The 22,220-nt window shown below is 46.8% G+C and overlaps 1 protein-coding gene across 3 annotated transcripts in view; it reads left to right on the top strand.

Annotated features, from left to right (window-relative positions):
* KIF26B (kinesin family member 26B) overlaps positions 1-22,220 on the top strand; it is a 439,262-nt gene that overhangs the window by 303,002 nt on the left and 114,040 nt on the right. For all 3 annotated transcript variants that reach the window (XM_077901364.1, XM_077901365.1, XM_077901366.1), the window contains one exon: positions 687-870. In XM_077901364.1, coding sequence (XP_077757490.1) covers positions 687-870 — 184 coding nt within the window. The remainder of the gene's footprint in view (positions 1-686; positions 871-22,220) is intronic.

Here is a 22,220-nt window from a genome sequence, read left to right as displayed (position 1 = left end):
GTTGATTTATGTTTCCCTGCTGTACAGGGCCATGTGTTTTTCTTGCACAACCACACACATAGTGTGCCTTGATTGGTCACCACTCAGTTCTTCATCAGGCTGGCTGGGATTTTACAAGGTGTTTGAATTTCTAAATAACTCATAGGGTCTCTCACACTTGAGTTCATACCAGAGAAGTTATAGGATGATTAACCTCATAGGTGCTGTTTATCCCCAAAGACGACCAGCCATATCCACGCTCAAACTAAGTGTGGATCTCAAACAAGTCTTTAGAAATTGTGATTGCAGAATCATGCAATTGTGTGGCTTTTTTTCCCCTTCTGTATAAGTGATTGGGTGGCTCACTAGGTGCTACTGCTGAGCACCCGGAGGATGAGCAGGATTCGGTAAGAACTGGGAGTTTGTTTATTTATTTATTCATTCATTCATTCATTCATTCATTCATTCATGAGAGACATAGGTAGAAGGAGAAGCAGGCTCCCTGAAGGGAGTCCGATGTGGGACTCAATCCCAGGACCCCGGGATCATGACCTGAGCTGAAGGCAAACGCTCAACCACTGAGCAACCTAGGCTCCCTGAACTGGGGGTTCTTGGAGAGAAAGAAGAGAATATGACCCTGGCATATCTGATCGAACATTGGACCACACCTGCTCCTTATTGTCGCTTTTCTGCATTTTTCCTTCCAGAGCTGCCCAGAAGTTAAATCTGTCTTCGAAGAAGAAGAAGCATCGACCTTCCACCTCTTGTGCGGCCGAGCCCCCGCTCTTTGCCACCAGCTTCAGCGGCATTCTGCAGACCTGCCCTCCCCCGGCTCCTCCCTGTCTGCTGCGGGCCGTCAACAAGGTGAAGGACACACCAGGCCTGGGCAAGGTAGGTGCTCTGCCGTTGGAGACGGAATCGAGGGGAAAGAAGGGAAGCGGGAGCCCAGTTTGGTTGTTAAAACCAGAGGGTGACAGCGAGAACGACAGGAGACGAAGGTTAAATTCACTCGGAAAGACTCTCAACCTTTCTTTAGTTACATGCATTGCATAGAAAATGAAGGCATTCAGATGATTGGAGATGTGATTGGGTTTGGGCAGGTAAAAACAGCTGTGTGCTGTTTGACAGAACTGTAACCATTTGAAGACAAGACCCAAAGACAGAAAAGACAGTAGGCAGAGGCTGGCCAACAGGCCAATGTTATTAGGAGATGCGGCTCAGTTGGGTTTGGGGTAACTTTGTTTTCAGGGTCACTCCCAAACTCTGCGCTGACATGGTGTCTGGGTGAAGTCACTGCGGCTCTAGCTCTCCACTCAGGAAATAAGCTGAGACGTATAAAAACATTTAGCTCCAGAAAGGTGGCTGTTGTGTCTCTTTATTTTCTTCGGAAGTAGGATGGGGCACACCACCTCGCCAGTGCCTTGCCGACTTGATGTGATCTGTCCGGGGTTCTTTCTGGAAAGTTGCAGGTTGGGCTGAGGGGGGCAGCTGGTCCACTATGAGGACCCAGCTCTTCCTGTCACCGATTCCCTTTCCCCTTGACCCTCAGACTTGGCTGTCCCAGGTTTCTAGTCTCCCTGTAACTCAGAGTCCTTCTGGAGTTTGGGGCTCTCCACTCCATCTTCTCCGTTTCTCTGCTTCCTCCCATAGTCTCTGCCCCATGCCCCCAGTTTCACCACCCCATTGGGAAAGTATCATGCTATGTTACCCTTCCCAATGGCATTTAAACTTTAAGATCATGTTGGGCAGAGCATTGCTTACTCCAATGGAGAGTATCCAGTCTTGGAATGTTCCAGCATGTGGCAGGGTAGGTAGCTGTTAGCTGATGGTTTTCCCATCCCCAAAGGAAAGCAGGGAACAAGGCAGGAGGGCTGCCCTGGCCTCACCAGCCAGGAAGGACATGGGGAAGACCCTCTGGATCAGGATCCCTCTCTAGGGAAGGACTCATGAAGGGAGCCGCTGAGGGGACACTCACTGAGGCAGTAACGGGTGGTCGGCATGCTGCCTTTCGGGGAGGGCAGGCATAAGTAACTACAGGGCGTTAACATCTTTTCCTTTCTTTTTAATTGTGCTAAGATACGTGTAACAGAAAATTTACCATCTGAGCCTTTTCTTAAAGTGTATACATGGATTTTTGTTTTGCTAAGGAGTTTGGGACTTTAGTACCAGAGCTGAACCGTCCTGGATGAAGTGGAGTTAGCATTGTAAGCTCCTTGTCTCACGCTCTGAGCGACATCCAGCTTCTCCTCTGAATAAATGTGAACAAATATTAAATGTTATCACTTTGAAGACATGAGATTATTAGGCAACCTAGCCTACTCAGATACCCCAGAATAACCTATCCAGGATACCTCAAGATGAACAACATAAGCAACTGTCTCCCTGCACATAGAACAGTGGCCTATCTGTGGTTCCTAAGAGAGTCAATGTAGATCCATCTTCAGGCAGGCCTGGGCCTCAAGCCTCGGTTGTCCTGTCTTCTCCTGCACCATCCCTAACCCACCTCCCTGCAGTTCTGAGACAAGGACATCAGGTCACCAAGGGACTGAACTAACCGTGTTACCAGCTAGGAGGATGAGCCAGCACTTGCATCAAAATAGTTTGGAGGGCACTAGTAACAGATTTAAGCAGACCAGATATTAATCTACACATGTAAGTAGAATTAAAAATAAGATAAGCGGGATGCCTGAGTGGCTCAGCGGTTTAGCACCTGCCTTTGGCCCAGGGTGTGGTCCTGGAGTCCCAGGATCGAGTCCCATATCGGGCTCCCTGCATAGAACCTGCTTCTCCCTCTGCCTATGTCTCTGCCTCTGTGTGTGTGTGTGTGTATGTGTGTGTGTGTGTGTCTCATGAATCAATAAATAAAACCTTAAAAAAATTATAGAAAAAATAAGATAAGCAAGGTATGAGAGCAGGTATAACCACAAACAAGATGATAATCATTAGAAAATGAAAGCTTGCAAACATGCTTATTTTTTATTATTTTTTCAAATAGATACTTTTTTTTTTTTTAAAGATTTTACTTATTGATTCATGAGAGACACACAGAGAGGGCAGAAGCATAGGCAGAGGGAGAAACAGGCTCCCTGTGGGGAGCCCAATGTGGGACTCAATCCTGGGACCCCAGGATCATGCTCTGAGCCAAAGGTACATGCTCAACCACTGAATTACGTTAAAGTTGCTTATTAATTTTTCTCCTTTTTTAAAAAATATTTTATTTGAATTCGGTTTGCCAACATATAGTCTAACACCCAGTGCTCATCTCATCATGTGCCATTCTTAATGCCCATCACCCAGTTACCGCATCCCCCACTCCCTCCCCTTCTGTAGCCCTTTGTGTGTTTCTCAGAGTTAGGAGTCTCTCTTGGTTTGTCCCTTATGCTTCTTTGAATGGGAGAGCAAAGGGTGCTGGGGAACATTCCCTGGCCAGGACTGGCAGGAAGCCCTGAGTGTGTGTGAGGAAGCGTGTCATGGATGAGGTCCTCAGATTGGGTGTCCCAGAAGGTGACAGGGGTATGACTGCTGTGACCAAGCGTGGTGGTGGGGGCATTGGTGGGAGGAAGTGACTGTGGGAGGGAGGGACTTGAGAAGGAAGCAGTAATCGTAGACTTCTTGGTACCATGTGTATGAATGAAACAAGGCTGGTAGGGACTCCCATCCTGCCGCCTTCTGTGTGAGGAGTGTCTGCTCCACTGGGGCACCCAGCTGCCCGACCTCGGTGGGGGATCATTTCCCAGACTCCTTCTCTCCCACCCCCTGATGCCTCCCTGCAGTGAGGAGTTGCAGTCCTTATCCATTTGGAAAGATTCATTCCCATCAGTGTAGCTCTGATGCGGAACTTACATTCTAACATCTCTAAGAAATACAGTGGAGTTTAACCTAGAACATAACTGGTGCTATTTATAAATCTGTATGTTGGAAGTAGGGAAGCTTGATGGAATGTCTGGAAGCAACTTAATTATGGACACCTGAGGTGGGGGGTGGGGCACAAGCCCAGCTCAACTCTGACCTCTTGTGCCTTGGCCACCCCAGGACTTCCTCAGGAGACCTGGGAGGTTTTCACAGGTGTGGAAGAGGCTGATGGGCTTATTTAGAGCAACCTTCTCACTTAGTGAACAAGGTAACTGAGGCCCCCAGGGGGTAAGAGATCTTCCCATGCCTACCAAGTCAAGCCCAGAAGTCAGGAGCATGAAGCCATTTTATTTTTTATGTCTCACTGAGCTGCCACTAGGTATACATGACCTTTAAAATTTGGGGGTGGAGACAAGAATGTGATGGGGCCGCAGTGGTAGCAAAATAACCATGGGATCCAATTGTCTTCATCCAGTCGAGGAGGACCTGCTTCCCTTTGCAGAGTCACAGATGGGAAGGAGGACAGGTGGAGCAGCCAAGAGCAGACACACAGGGAGATGGCAGGCTCTCCGTCATGCTCCCTGCTGGTGCCAGCAGCTCCCCTGACCCTCTACCCAGAGTCACTGTGGCCACTGAGCACTACTTGAGGCAAAAGCTTTTTGGGAGGCCATGGTGATGGAAGAATATGCGGTAACTTCAATGTACTTGGAGCTGAAATACGGCATACACACAACGTGGGAAACACCTCAACATTGTGTTGAGATGGGCACCCTGCAAATATTTGTTGAGCACCTGTTATATGTCAGGCACGGTGCTGGGCATTAGGCTTGCAGTCACGGACCGACAAGGTAGTCCTTACACACTTACAACTTTGTGCATCATTCCAGTCAGTCTTAGAAATCACACCATTATGGGGTGCCTGGGTGGCTTGGTTGGTTAAGCATCTGACTCTTGATTTCGGCTCAGGTCTTGATCTCAGGGGTTATGAGATCAAGCCCCATGTTGGGCTGTGCACTGGGCGTGGAACCAGACCCTCCCTTCTCCCCGCTGCACTCTCGCACTCTCCCTCTCTCTCTCTAAAGAAGAAGAAGAAGAAGAAGAAGAAGAAGAAGAAGAAGAAGAAGAAGAAGAAGAAGAAGAAGAAGAAGAAGAAGAAGAAGAAGAAGAAGAAAAGAAGAAGAAGAAGAAGAAGAAGGAGGAGGAGGAGGAGGAGGAGGAGGAGGAGGAGGAGGAGGAGGAAGAAATCTCACCAATTTTTACCAAAATAAGGACAATCTGATTTAAGGAAAAGTCAGAATTACAGACTTAAAATAACTTCAAGTAACATAAAACTATACTAAGTGGTCTTGTAGAGACATTCTTAATGAATAGATAAAAATGATTAATGGATGAAAGCAGCTTAGTCCCCATTTATATTTCATTGATTTAGCTTATATGTAAATGATACCTCTAATCTATTTGACAATGGCTCCTTCTCCTCACTCAGTAAACGCTCTTCGTAAAATTTGTTTGCACAATTAATTAACATCCATGTTTAAGGTTCATTTGTTAGTTGTCACAGCTTAATGTCAGAGCTCTTTGTCTTGGATTACAAGCTTCTAGAGCAAATCACGTTATCTGTTTAACTCACTGCGCGTGTGGCTCTGCCACCACTCCTCCGTGTGTAGCACTTTTGAAGGCGAGACTGTAATAGTGACAGTCACATCGGTGATGCTGGGAGTCCACCAGTACATTGGCTAATTCTCCTCTTCCCAGAAGAATCCCTGAAGGGAAATCCATGAAGCATGAAGGAGGAAAGGAGCCTTTTTTCCTATATAAGCTCCAGGAATGCCTCCAAGGCGTGGAATGAGAAGCACTCAGCCTGTGTTCCCCCAATCGTGTTGTGGGAATATAAGAAAACTCTTAGAGGCAAGTGCTAGCAGCAAGAGAACAGACTCTATAGAATATGGAAAGATCACACAAACTTGGATGGAGCAAACAAAAAGAAGAGTGATGGAAAATTAAGCTGTGACAGGTTGGGGAGGGCTTGTCACCCTCGATTCACTCGGCGAATATCTAGAGGTCCTATGTCCCAGGTACCGTAGTAGGTGCCCCAGTGGGGCACAGAGCATGGGAGCAGGTTGGCTGCTCTGGGCACACCCCCGTAAAGGAAGGGGGGGGCGTGTATCCTGATCTCTGTGGACTCGAGGCTCCCCTGAAAATGCAGCCTCAGCCACAACTCCTGTGATGTCAGTGCTGTTTCCTGTTGCTGGGGGGCCCTGCTAAGGCTAGTCTGCGTGGGAGGGCCACGTGGAGTCCATGTGGTAGCTCCCTATCACTGTTTGCACACCCATCTGTGCATTTCTCACGTGCTTCCCCAAGATTCCCAGAGATTCCCATCTTTGGGCAGTGCAGCCCAGAGGCAGGCAACTTGATGGAGTCCTCACATTTTTGTTTAAATAGACATGCTTGTCTGGCTGGATAAGCTGTTTGTTCTTTTCATTCCTTGATTTTAAGCCATCTGTATTTTATTCAGCACCATTTTTCAAACCAAGTAGCAGCATATTTTGACCTCTATTAAAAGATATGTGCTCTCTCTCTCGCTCTCTCTCTCTCTCTCTCTCTGTCTCTCATACACACACACACACACACACACACACACACACACACACTACTTGGCCAGTGTCACCACCAGGTCCTATGTGGTTTAGATTTAGCTTCATTCTAAACTCTCGCTTGTTTGATGTGTAAGCTCAAATCATAGAAAGAAAAAAGAGAAATCCATGTGAGCCTCTTAGCGGAGACTATTTTTCCATTATAGATTTGTAAATCTTTTTGTGGTCGAAGTCATTCTATTACAGGCACACCTTAGAGATTTTGCAGGTTCGGTTCCAGACCATTGCAGTAGATAGAAGATCATGATAAAGTTAACCAAATGAATTTTTTGGTTTCCCAGAACATATAAAAGTTATGTTTACACCATATTGTAGTCTATTAGGTGTGCAGTTATGTGTAAAAAAAACAATATACATACCTTAATTTAAAAATACTTTATTGCTTAAAAATGCTAACCATCTGAGCTGTCGGCAAGTCATAAATGCTTGCTGCTGGAGGGTCTTGCCTCCGTGTTGGTGGCTGCTAACTGATCAGGGTGGTGGGCGCTGAAGTTTCAGGTGGCCGTGGCAACTTCTTAAAATAAGACAACAGTGAAGTTTGCCTCATCGATGGACTCTTCCTTTCATGAAGGATTTCTCTGTAGCATGTGATGCCGTATGATAGCATCAGATCCAGATTGGACTTCTTCCAGAATTGGAGCCTGTCCTCTCAAACCCTACTGCTGCTTTATCAACTCAGTTTATGGAATATTCTAAATCCTTCATTGTCATTTCAAGGAGCTTCACAGCACCTTCAGCAGAAGTACATTCCATCTCAAGAAACCACTTTCTTTGCTCATCAGAACCGTTCACGTTTTATCATGAGATTGTGGCCAGCCAGTCCCATCCTGAGACTCTACTTCTAATTCTAGTTCTCTGCTCTTTCCACCACAACTGTAGTGACTTCCTTCCCTGAAGTCTTGAACCCCTCAGTCATCCCTGAGACTTGCAATCAGTGTCCTCTATACCCCTGTGAATGTTGATATTTTGACGTCTTCCCATGGATCGCAAGTGTTCCCAATGGCATCTAGAGTAAATGGAATAGAACAGTGAATACTTTCCAAAAGATTTTTGATTTACTTTGCCCAGATGCATCAGAGGAATCACAATCTATGGCAGCTATAGTTTAATGAAATGTATTTCTTCAAAAATAAGACTTGAAAAGTGGAAATTACTTCATGATCCAAGGGCTTAGAATGGATGTTGTGCTCACAGACATGAAATCACACTAATCTCGTCCATCTCCATCAGAGCTCTTGGGTGACCAGGTTCATTGTCAGTGAGCAGTAATGTTTTGAAAAAATCTTTTTTCTGACCAGTAGGTCTCAACAGTGGGCTTACAATCTTCAGTAAACCATGTTGTAAACAGATGTGTTGCCACATCCAGGTCTTGTTCCATTTCTGGAGCGCAGGCAGAGTAGATTTCACATAATTCTTAAGGGTTCTAGGATTTCTGGAATGGCCCATGAGCATTGGCTTCCACCTAAAGTCACAGCTGCATTAGCCCCTAACAAGAGAGTCTGCCTGTCCTTTGAAGGTTTGAAGCCAGGCATTGGCTCCTTTCTGGCTATGAAAGTTCTAGATGGCATCTTCTTCTAGTGTAAGGCTGTTTGGTCTACATTGCAGTCTCATGGTTGGTGTGGCAGCCTTCAAAAATTCTCTTAGCTGGATCTTCGGGATAACTTGCTTCAGCTTCTACAGCAGCACTTGCTACTTCACCTTCCACTTCTATGGAGACGATGTCTTTCCTTAAACCTCACGAACCAACCTCTGCCAGCTTCAGACTTTTCTTCTGCGGCTCCCTCACCTCTCTGAGCCTTCATAGAATTGACGAGAGTCAGAGCCTTGCTCTGGGTTTGGCTTTGGCCTAAGGGAATGTTGTGGCCGTGTGATCTTCTATCCAGACCACTGAAACATTCTCCATATCAGCAGTAAGGCTGTTTTGCTTTCTTATCATTCATGTGTTCACTGGAGTAACAGTTGTAATTTCCTTCAAGAATTTTAGCTTTGCTGTCACAGCTTGGCTCTTGCTTGGATGTAAGAGCTTTCATCCTATTTCAGCTTCGACCTGCCTTCCTCACTCAGCTTCATCACATCTAGCTTTTGATTTAAAGTGAGAGACATGCAACTCTTCTCTTTCACTTGAACACTTAGAGGCTATTGGAGGGTTATTAATTGGCCTAATTTCAATATTACTGTGCCTCAGGGAATAGGGAAGCTGAAGAGAGGGAGACAGACAAGGGGATGGCCTGTCAGTGCAGCAGTCAGAACAATATTTATTGATTAGTTCGCTGCCATATATGGGCACAGTTAGTGGTGCCCCAATTACAATAATAACAAAGATCATTGATCACAGATCACCATAATGAATATATAAGAAAGTTTGAGATATTGTGCGAATTACCAAAAGGTGACACATGGACGGGCTGTGAGCAGGTGCTATTGGAGAAATGGAGCCAGTAGATTTACTGGACACAGCGTGGACACAGATCTTCAATTTGCAAAAAATGCAATGTTTGTGCAGTGCAGTAAAGTGAAGCACAGTGAAATGAGGTCTGCCCGTATTAAAACCCTGTGACACTGTACGGAAGAAGAAGCCAAGATTTGTTCAACTGACATTCTGATTACAAGACAAAAACAAGACAGAAAAATTTGATTAAAATAAGATTTTTAAAAGATCCTAATGTAGCTGTTATTTATTCAACAAGTAGAAATGGCTGGTGTATCTGTCCCTTATTCAGGAAGTGATGCCAGGTTACATGGAGGAGAATTTTATGCCTTCCAGCCTGCCAAGGTCCAGGTTATTTAAATAGTATGCAAATTGTCAAATTCCTCATTATCATTTCCATCATTCCTCATCTTGAAGCTCTGTTGGAGAGAACGGGAAAGACTTGAGCCAGCCTTTGACATTCAAGTATATATAAAATGAAGAATTTCAAATGTGATGGAAGATTCCAGATTCTACTACTCACTCACCAGTGACTACTCCATCCTTAAATGCTACAGATGGGGAGAGTGACTCGTGAGCTATTTCCCTGTGCTGGAAGGGGGGCGGGAGTACGGGAAATGCATAAATAATACTGCATAAATAGTACAAAATAATTTATCAGGACGGCTGGCCTGATGGCTTTGTAAATTAAGTTGTCAGCTCTTCTGGGGAGTAAACTCATGTGACCTTCTGCTCCCTAATTACAGATATTCCTTTCTGTGTTCTGCTGGTTTTGCTTGAGTTGGCTAAGCTCTTGTCCTTGGAGTTTGGTTTTCTGTCCTTCCTTGTTTCTTATTCTGACCCCTCCTCCAGTCTGCATTTGAAGAGCAAAGAGGTTTGCTCTGAAAAAGTTTGGACTCTTTCCCCTGAGAGGGTCCTCCCCTGACCCCATGCAGAGGTTTCCACGCGGTCCTAGTGCCTTTCCCACTGTTGGCAGGTGAAGCATGTGCCATGCCAGACACCCAGGGCTTCACCAAGGGCTGAGATGTTTCTGGAGCCAATCTGAATGGCCTCAGTCATGGGTGCTTTTGTCTACACCTCCTGCCATGTCACTCTTGAATTTAGCAGCTTTCACACTTGCAAACAAGAGGGTAGTGTTAGAAAATATTTTCCATTAAGGGCTACTGGACAGAAAGAGTCCTTGTAAAACACGTGTAAAGAAAGTGGGGTGCCAGGCAGCCCCGGTAGCTCAGCGGTTTAGTGTTGCCTTCAGTCCAGGGAGTGATCCTGGAGACCCGGCATCGAGTCCCACATCGGGCTTCCTGCATGGAGCCTGCTTTTCCCTCTGCCTGTGTCTCTGCCTCTCTCTCTCTCTCTCTCTCTCTCTCTCTGTGTGTGTGTGTGTGTGTGTGTGTCTCATGAATAAATAAAATCTTAAAAAAAAAGAAAGTGGGGTGCCATTTTGCATTTCATAAATAGTATGACTGCCTTTAAAACTGCTGATCAACTTGTATGGAGGTGATTTTCTGTTGTCTTTGTTATCAGAAGGAAATCTAGAAGGGTAAGCAGTACATTTCAGCTTCATTAGATCTGATTTCAGACAGGAGGGTGCATTACCATATATAAAATACTCCATTTGGGGCTCTCTCTGCCCAGGATATCTATAAAGAGCAAGCCAATGAATGATTCTCTGGACGTAGGGAGGAATAGTTGGGTCCTGCAGCCCAGAGTTAACCTCTTATGTCTTGGTCCATTATTGTAGTGTTCAGAGCACAGACAGGGGAGGAGATTTTTACATCCATTTTCTTCATAGAGCTTCTCATTTTCCAGTTCTCTGAACTTCTGCCTGTCTTAGGTGGATCAGGGGACTTCTGAAACCCTCTGTTCAAGCTCCAGGAAAGTGAAGTCCTCCAGACCCTGATCTCCACGGCTTGCTGCAGAAGAGATATCTGTGGGCAAGCTAGCTTTCAGTTCCTTACATTCCAAGTGAAATAGCCTTCTCGGTTTCCCTCACTAGATTGTAAGCTTCTGGGGAGAAGAGAATCATGTTCCTGCCATCTTTGTATGCCTTCAGTGCCAGTTTCCATGAGGGACACTCAAGACACATTGAACATTTCCACATAATTTTGGTTCGTGCCTGGGAGGTTCTGACTGGGTGTTGGGCACAGTGTGGGATCCATCCTGCATGATGAATGCCATGCAGAGGAGGCAGAAACATCGAGAACGTCCGAATGACAAGACCCCAGCGGTCCTTGCCTCACTTACTCCATCTTCTCTGTGAGAAGATGCTGCCTTGTGCTGGCACCGTGGCAGACAGCAAGTGCACTTGACACTCCTCACTAAGGAAGCTTCTCAAAGACGGGCTCATCAGATCCTCTCCTCCGGAATCTTAGGAAACCGAGGCCCAACAAGCTGAAGTAACTTATCAACCCATTTATGTGGAAGAAGAGAGAAGTTTTAACTTAAGAAGATGATTGGTCATAAAGATTTTAAGGCATAATTTGAATGAAGGATTATTAATCTTTTCCCCAATTTGTGATTTTTATCCTCAAATTTACCAGCTTTTTTTTGGAGGGGGTTATTTTTTTAAGGTATGATGGAGATGGTAGTGTGTGTGGATACATATGGACATACAAGGGTAGAAAAAGAGAAAGAGGAAGGTGATTTTTCTGAGAGGACTTCTTAAAGAGTAGGAACCTAGACCATAATTAGATAGGTTTGGGGCCTCCCAGAATACCTGTAATCCTCATTAGCATCCTGATTTATGGAATGAAAGCACAAGATAAAATGAGGGAATTCTCTCTGGAATAAATGCCACGTTCTCAATTAACCAAAGGGCAATAAGATGGATGATAATGCCAGAATAGGGCTTTTGATCATTCTTAGTCCAAAACCCACATTTTGCTTGGGCTTAGCACAATTACTGATATCAAGAGAATGGGAATAGTAGGTATATTTCAAGCTAACATCTCTCGCATCTTATCTTTCTATGTCTTTCTCTTGCTAATGGCTGCCAGGAAAGTTAATCATGATTTGCTATAATTGTCCCATTAAAATGGCATTGATAGTAATGTTTTGTAAAAAAATGATGAGTCCAAACTACTGAGTTAATTAGAAAGTTTTCCTTTGTGCCTCTGAGTAGGAAATGCTATTCCTATGTCCTGAGTGACTCAAATAACAAAACACTTGAATTCCTTTCTAATGCTTCATTGAACTGAAATAAATCCTTACGAAGGGGGGAGAGCCTTCTGCTGCGTTCTTAAAGGCAAACGATTTTTCTTTCGATGATTTCCTTTTGATTGTTAAATAGTTGCTGAATGAAAAGTCCTCTGACTCCCCATTCATTCTGATGCTTTATGCGTCCATCTTCGCTGTGTTCTGTAATACCATCCAAGCCTGTTTGGCTACAAACAAAAATACCAGAGAGTGGGTTGCTGAAAGGAAAACTTATTTCTCCCAGTTCTGGAGACTGGGAAGGCCAAGGCTGGGGTGTTGGCATATCAGGTGTCTGGTGAGAACCCTCTTCCTGGCGTGCACGCAGTGGTCATCTTATACCATACATGGGAGAAGAAAGAGGGAGAGAAAGCACTCTCAGCCCTTCTTATAAGGGCACTCATCCCATTGAGAGAGCTCCACCCTCATGGCCTCATTACCCCAGAGGCCCTGCCTCCTAATACCATTTCCTGGAGATTAGCATCTCAACATAGGAATTTGGGAAAGGTGTAGTCCACAACACTGACCTCTCAATTCTGGCTTTGAATTTGAGTACTTGACTTCCCAGAGAAACACCAGAAATAGAACCATGATAGTAGCACTTAGTGCTGGAGGCGAAATTCCTTTCGAATTCATTTCCTGTCCTCTCCGTCTGCTACAGCCAACTACTCAGCTAGAAATACTGTCCAGTGGGAGCTGAGATCCTTTACCAGCAACAATGAAATATTTGGTGGATTCTTTAATGGAGCACTGCATCAGCTGTCGCCAGTCAGAGACTTTTTCTTGCTGAGACCTATGATGGTAAAAATCAGACTCTGTTTCCCAGCACTAGCTTCTTAGGTTTGCAGATTCAGTTCTCTCATTCTGGACTGTGAGCCTGCTGGCACACCAAGGGAAGAAGCGCTCTTGTCTGCTGTATCCTGATGCTGCTGGGTCTTACCCCCTGGGGTGGGGGGTGGGGGTGGAGGGTGAGGGTCATAATAAATGCTTCGCCACCCCCACCCGAGAGCAGCACCACCTGCACTGCCTTTAAGACCCCACATGGATGTGAGAATGTGTGGGCACAGCCCTTAGTCTGGAGCATAGGATGGAGACCATGTGGTGAGCTTAGTTCAGCTGTAGTCATGGAGCAGCTGCGGGGGCCAGGCACTAGGAAAGACACAGGTGTGTTCCAGGGCCAGGTGAGAACAGGGTCAGGCAGTATGGAACCGTTCTGTGACCTGCAGACACACCTACAGTCATCATCACTACACAAAGCTCTTTCTCTCTGAGCCTCGACACGGGAAGCCTTCTATGGAACCCTATGACTTTTCTGCAGGGAAAAAGGGACTCTTCCCTCCCAATGGTTATTTCCTTTAGCAGCTTGGCCAGATGCCCCCCACCACCCCGCTGCTGATTTTGGGAAAGAAGAGTAACAGCCTTTGGGAATGCTTTACCTCATGGGTGAACTGAGAGCAGGGCTGATGGGTCTGACTGCTTCCCACTCCATTCCCTACTCGTAAAAAGTGGAAGAAGGAGCACCCTCAAAAGACTCCTGGGACAAATGAAGCCATTCTGACCACCCCCGGCCACACAGCCCTGAAACTGGCTGGCTGCTCTGGTTACAAGTAGTAAGGCGCTACACGAGGAGTGGATGCAGGAAGCAAAAGGCCGAGATTGCGCCTCCCCCGGAAAGCTTGTTTGTCGACAGGTCTTCTCAGTCTTTGCTTGGCTGGCTCCTGCCCATCCTCTCGATACCACGGAAATGCCACTTCCTTGGGAAAGATCCCTGGTTAGGGGCTCCAACTATCTCTTCTTTCTATCTACTACCATTCAGATGACGGATCTCCATAATTCAATGTTTTGTGGATCTCTGTTGACTATAGACTTCCTGATGGCAGGGTCACATTTGTTTTGTCTCCCTTTGAATCCAGAGCACTACACAGGCGCTCAGTAAAAGGAAGGTATATTAGGGTTCTCAGAGAAGCAGAACTAACAGGATGTGTGTGTGTGTGTGTGTGTGTGTGTGTGTGTGTGTGTGTACATGCATACAATAGACATATACATATAGAAAAAGATCATTTGTGGAGGGTGGTAAGTCCAAAATCCTCAGGGTAGGCTGGCAGGCTGGAGAACCAGGGGAGAGATGCATTCCGAGTCCAAAGGCTGTCTGCTGGCAGAATTTCCTCTTCCTCTAGGGAGCTCAACTTTCTATTAAGGCTTTAACTGATTGGACGAGGACCCCCCATGACGTGAAGGATAATCTGCTTTACTCAGTCTACTGATTTAAATGTCATCTCACCTAGAAAACACTGAGACATTTGGAATGATGTTTGACCAAACATTTGGGTACCCTGGTCCCACCAAACAGACATATAAGCTTATCGTCATACAAGTGAATGAAGGGAAGGATGGAATCATGACCTGGGTCTCCATTCTCCTATGCTAATCCTTCATATCTGTGTGTGATGGCCTACCGCTGCTGTCACCTGGATCCTCTCCCTTGACCTTCAGCATGGCCCTGAGAGGTGAGCAGTGGGGAGGATGTGGGGGAGAGCTGCCCCAGCTGGTAGACAGGGCCACTGAGATTGAGGGAGGACAAGAGAATTACCAGGGGTGGCAGCTTTTCCGAGCACATGCAGAGACCCTACATCTTGTTTTCAGTGTTCTCTTCTGATTACACCAGAGATGGGCCATTTCCTTGTGCCAGGCACTATTCTGAGTGCCACACTTGTATTAACATGGTAAATCCTCATTCTGTGCCATGTCCTACCCCCAGCACAATTCTTCTTGTTAACCACTTATCGCTTTATGCACCTTCATGGTATACTGTGTCTCCTGCACAGTCTTTTATCTGTGTGAGAGTTTACACTGCTTTCATGGCTCCCAAATGCTTAGCTGTATGCCTAGCAGGTAGAATCTGCTGAGCTGAAAGACATTAAAATATAGAGTATGGCGGGGGATGCCTGGGTGGCTCAGTGGTTGAGCATCGGTGGCCTTTGGCTCAGGTTGCGATCCCAAGGTCTTAGGATCAGGTCCGGCATTGGGGAACCTGCTTCTTCCTCTGCCTGTGTCTCTGCCCCGCCCCCACTCTCTCTATGTGTGTGTGTGTGTGTCTCATGGATAAATAAATAAAATCTTAAAAAAAAAAAACTTTAAATCATCACATTTGGAGGATGCTAGGGAAAATTGCAAAATTATCTGGAAAAAATGGTACATAATTGGAAAGAATGAAGCACTTTTCTTACCTTTCCTACATGATTTTTACAACTGTGAAACCAAATGGTAGATGAAGGGTGGCATTTCTTTATGAAAATATTACATGTAGGGACACCTGGATGGCTCAGTGTTTAAGCATCTGCCTGCAGCTCAGGGTGTGACCCCGGGATCCTGGGATCGAGTCCCACATTGGGCTCTCCCTGCAGGGATCCTGCTTCTCCCTCTGCATATGTCTCTGCCTCTCTCTCTCTCTATGTCTCTCATGAATAAATAAATAAAGTCTTTTAAAAATATAGAGAGAGTATAGGGGAGCCTGGGTGGCTCAGTTGGTTAGGTGTCTGACTCTTGATTTTGGGTCAGGTCATGATCTCAGGGTCGTGGGATTGAACCCTGCATTGGGTTCCTCACTCAGCGGGGAGTCTGCTTGATATTCTTACCCCCCGCCCCATCACCGGCTCATGCATGCTCTCTTTCTTTAATAAATAAAAAATATAGACAGAGTACAGTGATTTCATTTAGTGATTATTTCTTCTATTTTGCTTCCTTCATCTGTCATTCATTTACCCACCATGCTCTCACCCACGTGTCTATTCACCAGTTGATTGATAAGGCATGCATCACGGACCTTCTATGCCTTGGTCTCTCTGCTGATACACAGATGAGTTCAAAATGCCCCTGCCCTTAAGAATCCCGGAAATTGCTATTCAAAAGAGTTAAAAATCATTGTAAGTAGATAACGCACACTAAAAATACCTATTATTATTATCATCACCGTGCTGGCTTATCATGGCAGATAAGGCTGAAATTTGTGCAAGATAATTGGCTTCCCAGTGAGTTTTCTCCCTTGCTCCTTTTTACTGAGTACACTATAATATTCCTACAGGATTCATATTGCATCGTGATGACAACTGATAGTGCAGCAGGCAGGAAAGAATGTACTTTTGTTTCGTTTTTTAACACACTGATGTACTACCTCAATTCCCCTGCAATTAGTTTGTATGAATGAGTCACGGTGGCATACAAAGCATCTGTAGTCACACAGACTCTTTCCTAGGAGAACACACATATCCTCTGCTTGCAGAGAGAATTCTGTGGAAAGCTTGTGCTCAGAAAGTTGTACTGTCCCCCTCCGAGGTGGGGTGAGGTGAGGGGCTTCATTCAAGGTCATACAGAATTCCGGCTCCCACTCTGGGCTGTGCTCTGCTATCCCCTGTGCAGTCTCTGCTCTGCTTGGGCCAGTGAGGGAGAGCCCTACTACCTTCCAGAGTCCCAGTGTTAGCCTCCTTTCCTTTGAGAATACACCTGTTACGAGGGGAGGCTGGCATCCGTGACGGGTCAGGTTCTGAAGTCAATCTTGCAAAATATGTGTACTCGCAGGTGGTACAGTCTAGAATAGGGATGGGAGGAAGGGAATAAAGAAGAACGAAAGGGGTTTTGTATTAAGTAGAAGTCTTTTTAGTTTCAAGTGACAAGCACTCAAACTGTCAGAAGCTGGAAATGACTGGGGGGATATTGGTGGCCCTGGAACCAGACCATGCTGTCAGGGAGTCCTGGGGCGAGGGTATGCTATGCGCTTCAGGACTCTCTTTCCCTCTGTCTCCTGGATGTGCTTCCTCCCACATTTTGGCTTCATTCTTCTTCAGGTCAGACCAGCTTTTGCCTCATCCAGCTGCTAACAACTCTCAACTGTCATGTCTCACAGCTCCCTCCAGACCAGACAGGTTCTGATCTTCTCTGACCCTAAGCTCAAAATCCAGGCAAGGGCTGGGGCAGGCCCATGTCAGGTATAGGGGCTAAGAAAGTGGTTGCTCCCACTGGCACATCGTCAGGGTTGGCGTGAGGAGGAGCATCTCCAAGTAGAAGACATTGCTACCCTACAAGAAGTAGACAAATGAAGGTTGCCGCCCTCCACTTATGGGTGATCCGCAGGAAGCATGGATGGCTGCTTAAGAGGAAACATTGATACAGGGGATGATGCACCATGAATTCAAACCCCATATTGGACCCAGACTATATTTATTGAGCATTTACTATGTGCTTTTGAAATAAGGATTTCTTTGGGAGTTCATGTTGTGGACCACTATTTCACAATCATTAAGCAGTTTCTAGGGGAGAAGATCAATGTGTGTATTCACTTTAGAGCGAAGCCTCCAGGCAGAGATTAACCCAGGAAGTGAAGTGGGGCAATGGGTATTGGGAAGAAAATCTGAGGTCTTGGAGAACTTGGAAGAGGACCTGGGCATTGCTATGCTGGGAGCACTGACATCCTTTTGGTTCTCAGAGGAGATGGACACGCAGCCGTGAATTAGCTCCAGCTTGCAAGACACACTGATTCTAGATAAGTAGTCTCACATCTACTAGTTTACGCTGGCCATGATCTCCTTCCTTCCTAGAAAAAATGTTGCCCAGAAATGCCTGGATTTCAGCCACATTAATCTTTATGAAAATGTTCATTTCTCCCTTTATCCATTCCCACCATGGCTCACCACAGCCATCCTACTTCCCTAGCAGTGGGGAGCTCCTGGCCAGAACGAACAGGCTGCCAAGTTAGCCCTCCTAAGATTGCATTCATTGTGAAACACAGTGCATGGAGATGGCCTCACTTATTCACAAACATTCTGAGCCCACACAGGAGCACCAGGCACTGTCGGGGAGACACCTGCTGTGCAATGTAAGCAAAACAGACATGGGATTTTTTTTTAATTTTAGATTTCTAGAATTTTCCAGATCACTTGAATAATATCAGTAATTGGTATTCATATGTATTCATCTTCAGTCAGCGGAAAAGCTGAACAGGTTCATAGATTTTAAGTAGGACATGAAGTCTGAGGAAGAATGCAGATCTCTTTCAAGAGGGGTTGCCAGAGGCAGCTCTCAGCCTCTTTGCTTTTCCCATAACCCACCACCAGCTGTGTGTGCATCCCCATCAGACCATGAACTATGGAGGAAGGGGCTGTGTGATAGTCACCTTCCATGGTACATATTCACCTGAACTCACAGAGCCCATCACTTTGGTGCATGGAGCATCTGCTTACTGCAGCCTCCCCTCTTGGAAGGAGAACGAGACGTTCCCAAGATGCAGACCTGGCCTTACTTAAGAGCTTCCCTTCTGGTAAGAGAGGAGGAAGGCTGGCGGAGCTCTGTGTGTGATGTGGGGCCTGACAACCTGCCATTCCGTCTCCTTCCTGAGAAAGAAAACGTAACTTATGGTATTACTTTGTTTTAATTATGCTGCTATACTTGTTTTAAAAATCAGAGATCACAGCATGATAATCCTCTTTTTATCTCCTGTTCTTAATTATGTTCAAGAAAGGACAAAGAAGGAACTTGGATTGTGTGAGGCTTTCACAGAGTATGGAGGCTTAACACATCTCACTCCTGCTTCATGCAGGTTCTCAGGAACTCTCTCGTTTCTGGGAAAATGCAAATGTGGTGAACCTGTCACTCTCCCCCTCCCAAGGAAATCTGCCATGTGCATCTCAGGTTGTAAGACCTGCTGTCAAATGAGTTGTCGGCCCCAGAGACATCCTTCCCTCAGGCTGCCAGCTTCCTCTCTCTGCCACCCTTTGCTCCTTGTCCATACAGGGTTTTGTTTTGTTTTTCAGACAAGAGGGCCCAGCCTTTCCACCCTGGGAGCCTCCCCAAGATACCCTTGTGCTCTGGAATGAACACATTCTGGACTTCTGGGTCTCACCTTCAAAGTCCCAGTCCCTAAGGGGAGCTGTGCTGAAGTCCAACACAGGCCATACCCTTCTCAGCCCATGGGAGGGAGACCTGGTTGGCAGCAGCCTCTACAGATGTGGTAACCAGAGGGTGGCCCTAGCCCCTTGGGGGGAAACCAGAGCCGCCTCTCAAGGCTCACAGGTGCTCTAGGGAGCTGGGAAGTCTTTCATTTCGGGGGGTGGCTGTTGACCATAGGGAGGACTTGGCACACAGGTGGCAGTGCTGACACCCAGCAGCACAAAGCCCTTTCCAGCTAGATCTTGGCTGATTAGTAATAAAATGGCAGTACTGGTGACAGTAAGTAGGTGGCGGAAGGGGAGAGTTGGACATTTGGGGAGCCATTTGGTATGTGCGTAACGCTCCCCTCCCGGGGGAAGAGCAGACTTGAGACAGGGAGGCAGAGTCATCTGTACATACACACAAAGCAGGTTCGTGAGCTATTGTAGCTGTGGGGACCGGTTGGTTCCTCTGCCGAGAGCCACTTGAACTGTTCTCCACAGTTCTGACTCAGTGTTGGTATTTTGCATCCCTGCTAAAAAAGGGAGAGCATTCCTGTTTTTGCCATAATGATAATAGTCACTAATACTGATGTAGTACTAACTGTGCTAAGTGCTGTACTAAGTGCTTTACATACATTGGCTCATTTACATACATAATACATATATAGTTTGCATGGATTAACTCATTTATATACATAATACCTTTGCATGCTGTCTTCATCTGCTTGGGCTGCTACAACAGAACCCCACAGACTGGGTCGGGAGGGGCTTACACAGCACATGTTTACTTCTCACAGAAAGTTCTGGAGGTGGAATCCAAGATCAGGATGCTAGCAGATCTGGTGTCTGGTGTGGGCCTGCTTCCTGGTTCGTAGACTGCCAGCTTTCCCTGTGTCCCCATGTGGTGAGAAGAGTGAGGGAGCTCTCTGGGCTTTTATGAGGGCACTCATCCCATTCATGAGGTCTCCACCCTCCTGACTAGTCAGACCCCACTGTAGGCTAGGGTTTCAGCTTCTGAATTTGGGGGGGACACAAACATTCAATCTGTAACACACGTGTAGTACATTTATATAGATTAACCCATTTAAATCACTATTTTACTGATGAGGAAACTGAGTCACAGGGAATCCTGTGCCTGAGGTCAGAGGGGTCAACTCTGGCTCCATACTCTCAGCTCCTGACTACCCTGCACCCACTGCTCCAATGGTTCCATTGGGATCAGCCCCCTACCCGGGCACATTACCAACTGTTTCAGGTGGGGGTGCCTTATGGATTGCTAGGAGCTTGTCAGCCCAGCTGATCCTCACAACAGACCTACAGAACATTTACAAATGAGGCATAATCTAGGGCTCCTGGCCGTGGAGGGGGGCGTTGTGGGGATGTGAGGGCTTGTCCATCTACCTGTGACCTCGCCCTCATGCTACATGGGCTGCCTCCCCAGCGCTGCTGTGATTGCCTTCCATGCCTGGACGGCTAACAGGGCAAGTGCAGAAGGGGCCAGATCACAGTGGGGACCAGATCCTCTCTGCTCTGTGTCCTCTGCTGGGCGTGATGCGTGCCACCCCACTTCCCAGCCATACCATTGGCCACCTCCAAGAACAAAGCCCAGAGATTAGGAAGGGCAGAGGGGTCAGCATGGGGGCGAAGGTCAAAAATCCTACAGAGAGAGGAGAGAGGCTAATTTGGCTTATGACTTTAACCTTTTGCACTTAATGTGACAGGCTCTTCAAATAAAAAAAAAAAAAAAACCTCATGGCAAGGAATGGCGAAGTTTTTAGGGTGTATCCTTAAAATAAGAAGACCCTCATGTTGCTTAAAAGGGATCTTCACAGAGGGGCACCTGGGTGGCTCAGTGGTTGAGTGTCAGCCTTCAGCTCAGGTCATGATCCTGGGGTCCTGGGATTGAGTCCCACGTTGGGCTCCCTGCAGGGAGCCTGCTTCTCCCTCTGCCTGTGTCTCTGCCTCTCTCTGTGTGTCTCTTGTGAACAAATAAATAAATCTTTTTAAAAAGGGGGGGGATCTTTGGGGAGATATTTACCCAAAATCTCATGATTGTGTCTGTGGTGTTGGCATGTTCTCACTGTGCGAGCCAGGCTCCAGGATTCCAGGCTTTGTTCCCATTTCTATGTGCAGATCCCCACGGTCTCTCAGGACCAATCCATTCCCCCTGTAAACACAGGTAATGAATCTACCTCTTTGCCTGCCACTGAGATGCGGGCACCTTTACCTGAGCACTGCTCCCCCTGGCTTACCCCTTGTTCTTGGAGAAGTCCTTGAGAGCGTGTGAGTCACCCTGGTCTGTGCCTCACTGCCGCTGTATGCATTGACCAAGTGGCCTGGTCATTACCTGCCCGACTCCCCCCCACACCCAGCAGGACACCTGGCTTACAGTATGTGTGTGTTTGGGGACAAATGTGAGGTTATTGTGGGGAGGTGATTCTGAAAGACATCTATTAAAGGTAGAAATCAACAAAATTCAGATGCTTCATGTAAATGCTATTCAGCATCTCTTCCTGAAGATACACCCCCATCCCTGCCCCTTTCAGTCCAGAGTTGAACCGGTCCAGACTCTCGTGCTCCTGACATCCCACAGTGTCCTTCCCGGGGACTTCACCCCCCACTCCCATGTTCTCTCCCTGCCACTGCGTCATCCTCTGTTGGTCTCTTCTGGGTGTCCTCCTCCCAACAGCCCGAAGCATATTACTAAAGTCCAAATGTGCTCATGACATGTAACAGCTGGATTCCGTTGAACAGCTAAGCAGGTCACACCAGGCTCTGCACAGTCCAGTCCTGGATTTCCACATGCCTCCCAACATGCCTCCTACCCCGAAATGCCGCTCCCCCACCCTTGCACTGCAGCCACGGGGAAGCTTCAGTCCCTTTGTTCCTGGTCCCTCTGCTAGAATGAGCTTCCCCCCCATTCTCATGGGCCAAACCACACCCCTATCTCCTGCCCCGGAGGCAGAGCTTGCTTGCACTGTCTTCCTGCCTCTGCCAGGACTGTCTGCTTTCTGGCCTGGGTTTCTCTTCACTGCACTGAGCCCCCCTGCAGGGGAGGAGCTGGCTAGGTCGGTGCTTGCATTTCCTGCTCCCAGCATGATGCCAGGGGAGCTTCCCCTCCCCCGTCCACGTTAGAAGGGTCATCAGCTTTTGAAAGCTTTGAGTTCCTTACCAGAGGCTGAGGCTGCAGCAACT

Source organism: Canis aureus, chromosome 6, assembly GCF_053574225.1.
Source record: "Canis aureus isolate CA01 chromosome 6, VMU_Caureus_v.1.0, whole genome shotgun sequence".
NCBI lineage: Eukaryota > Metazoa > Chordata > Mammalia > Carnivora > Canidae > Canis > Canis aureus.
This window is presented reverse-complemented; position numbering and strand designations above follow the sequence as displayed.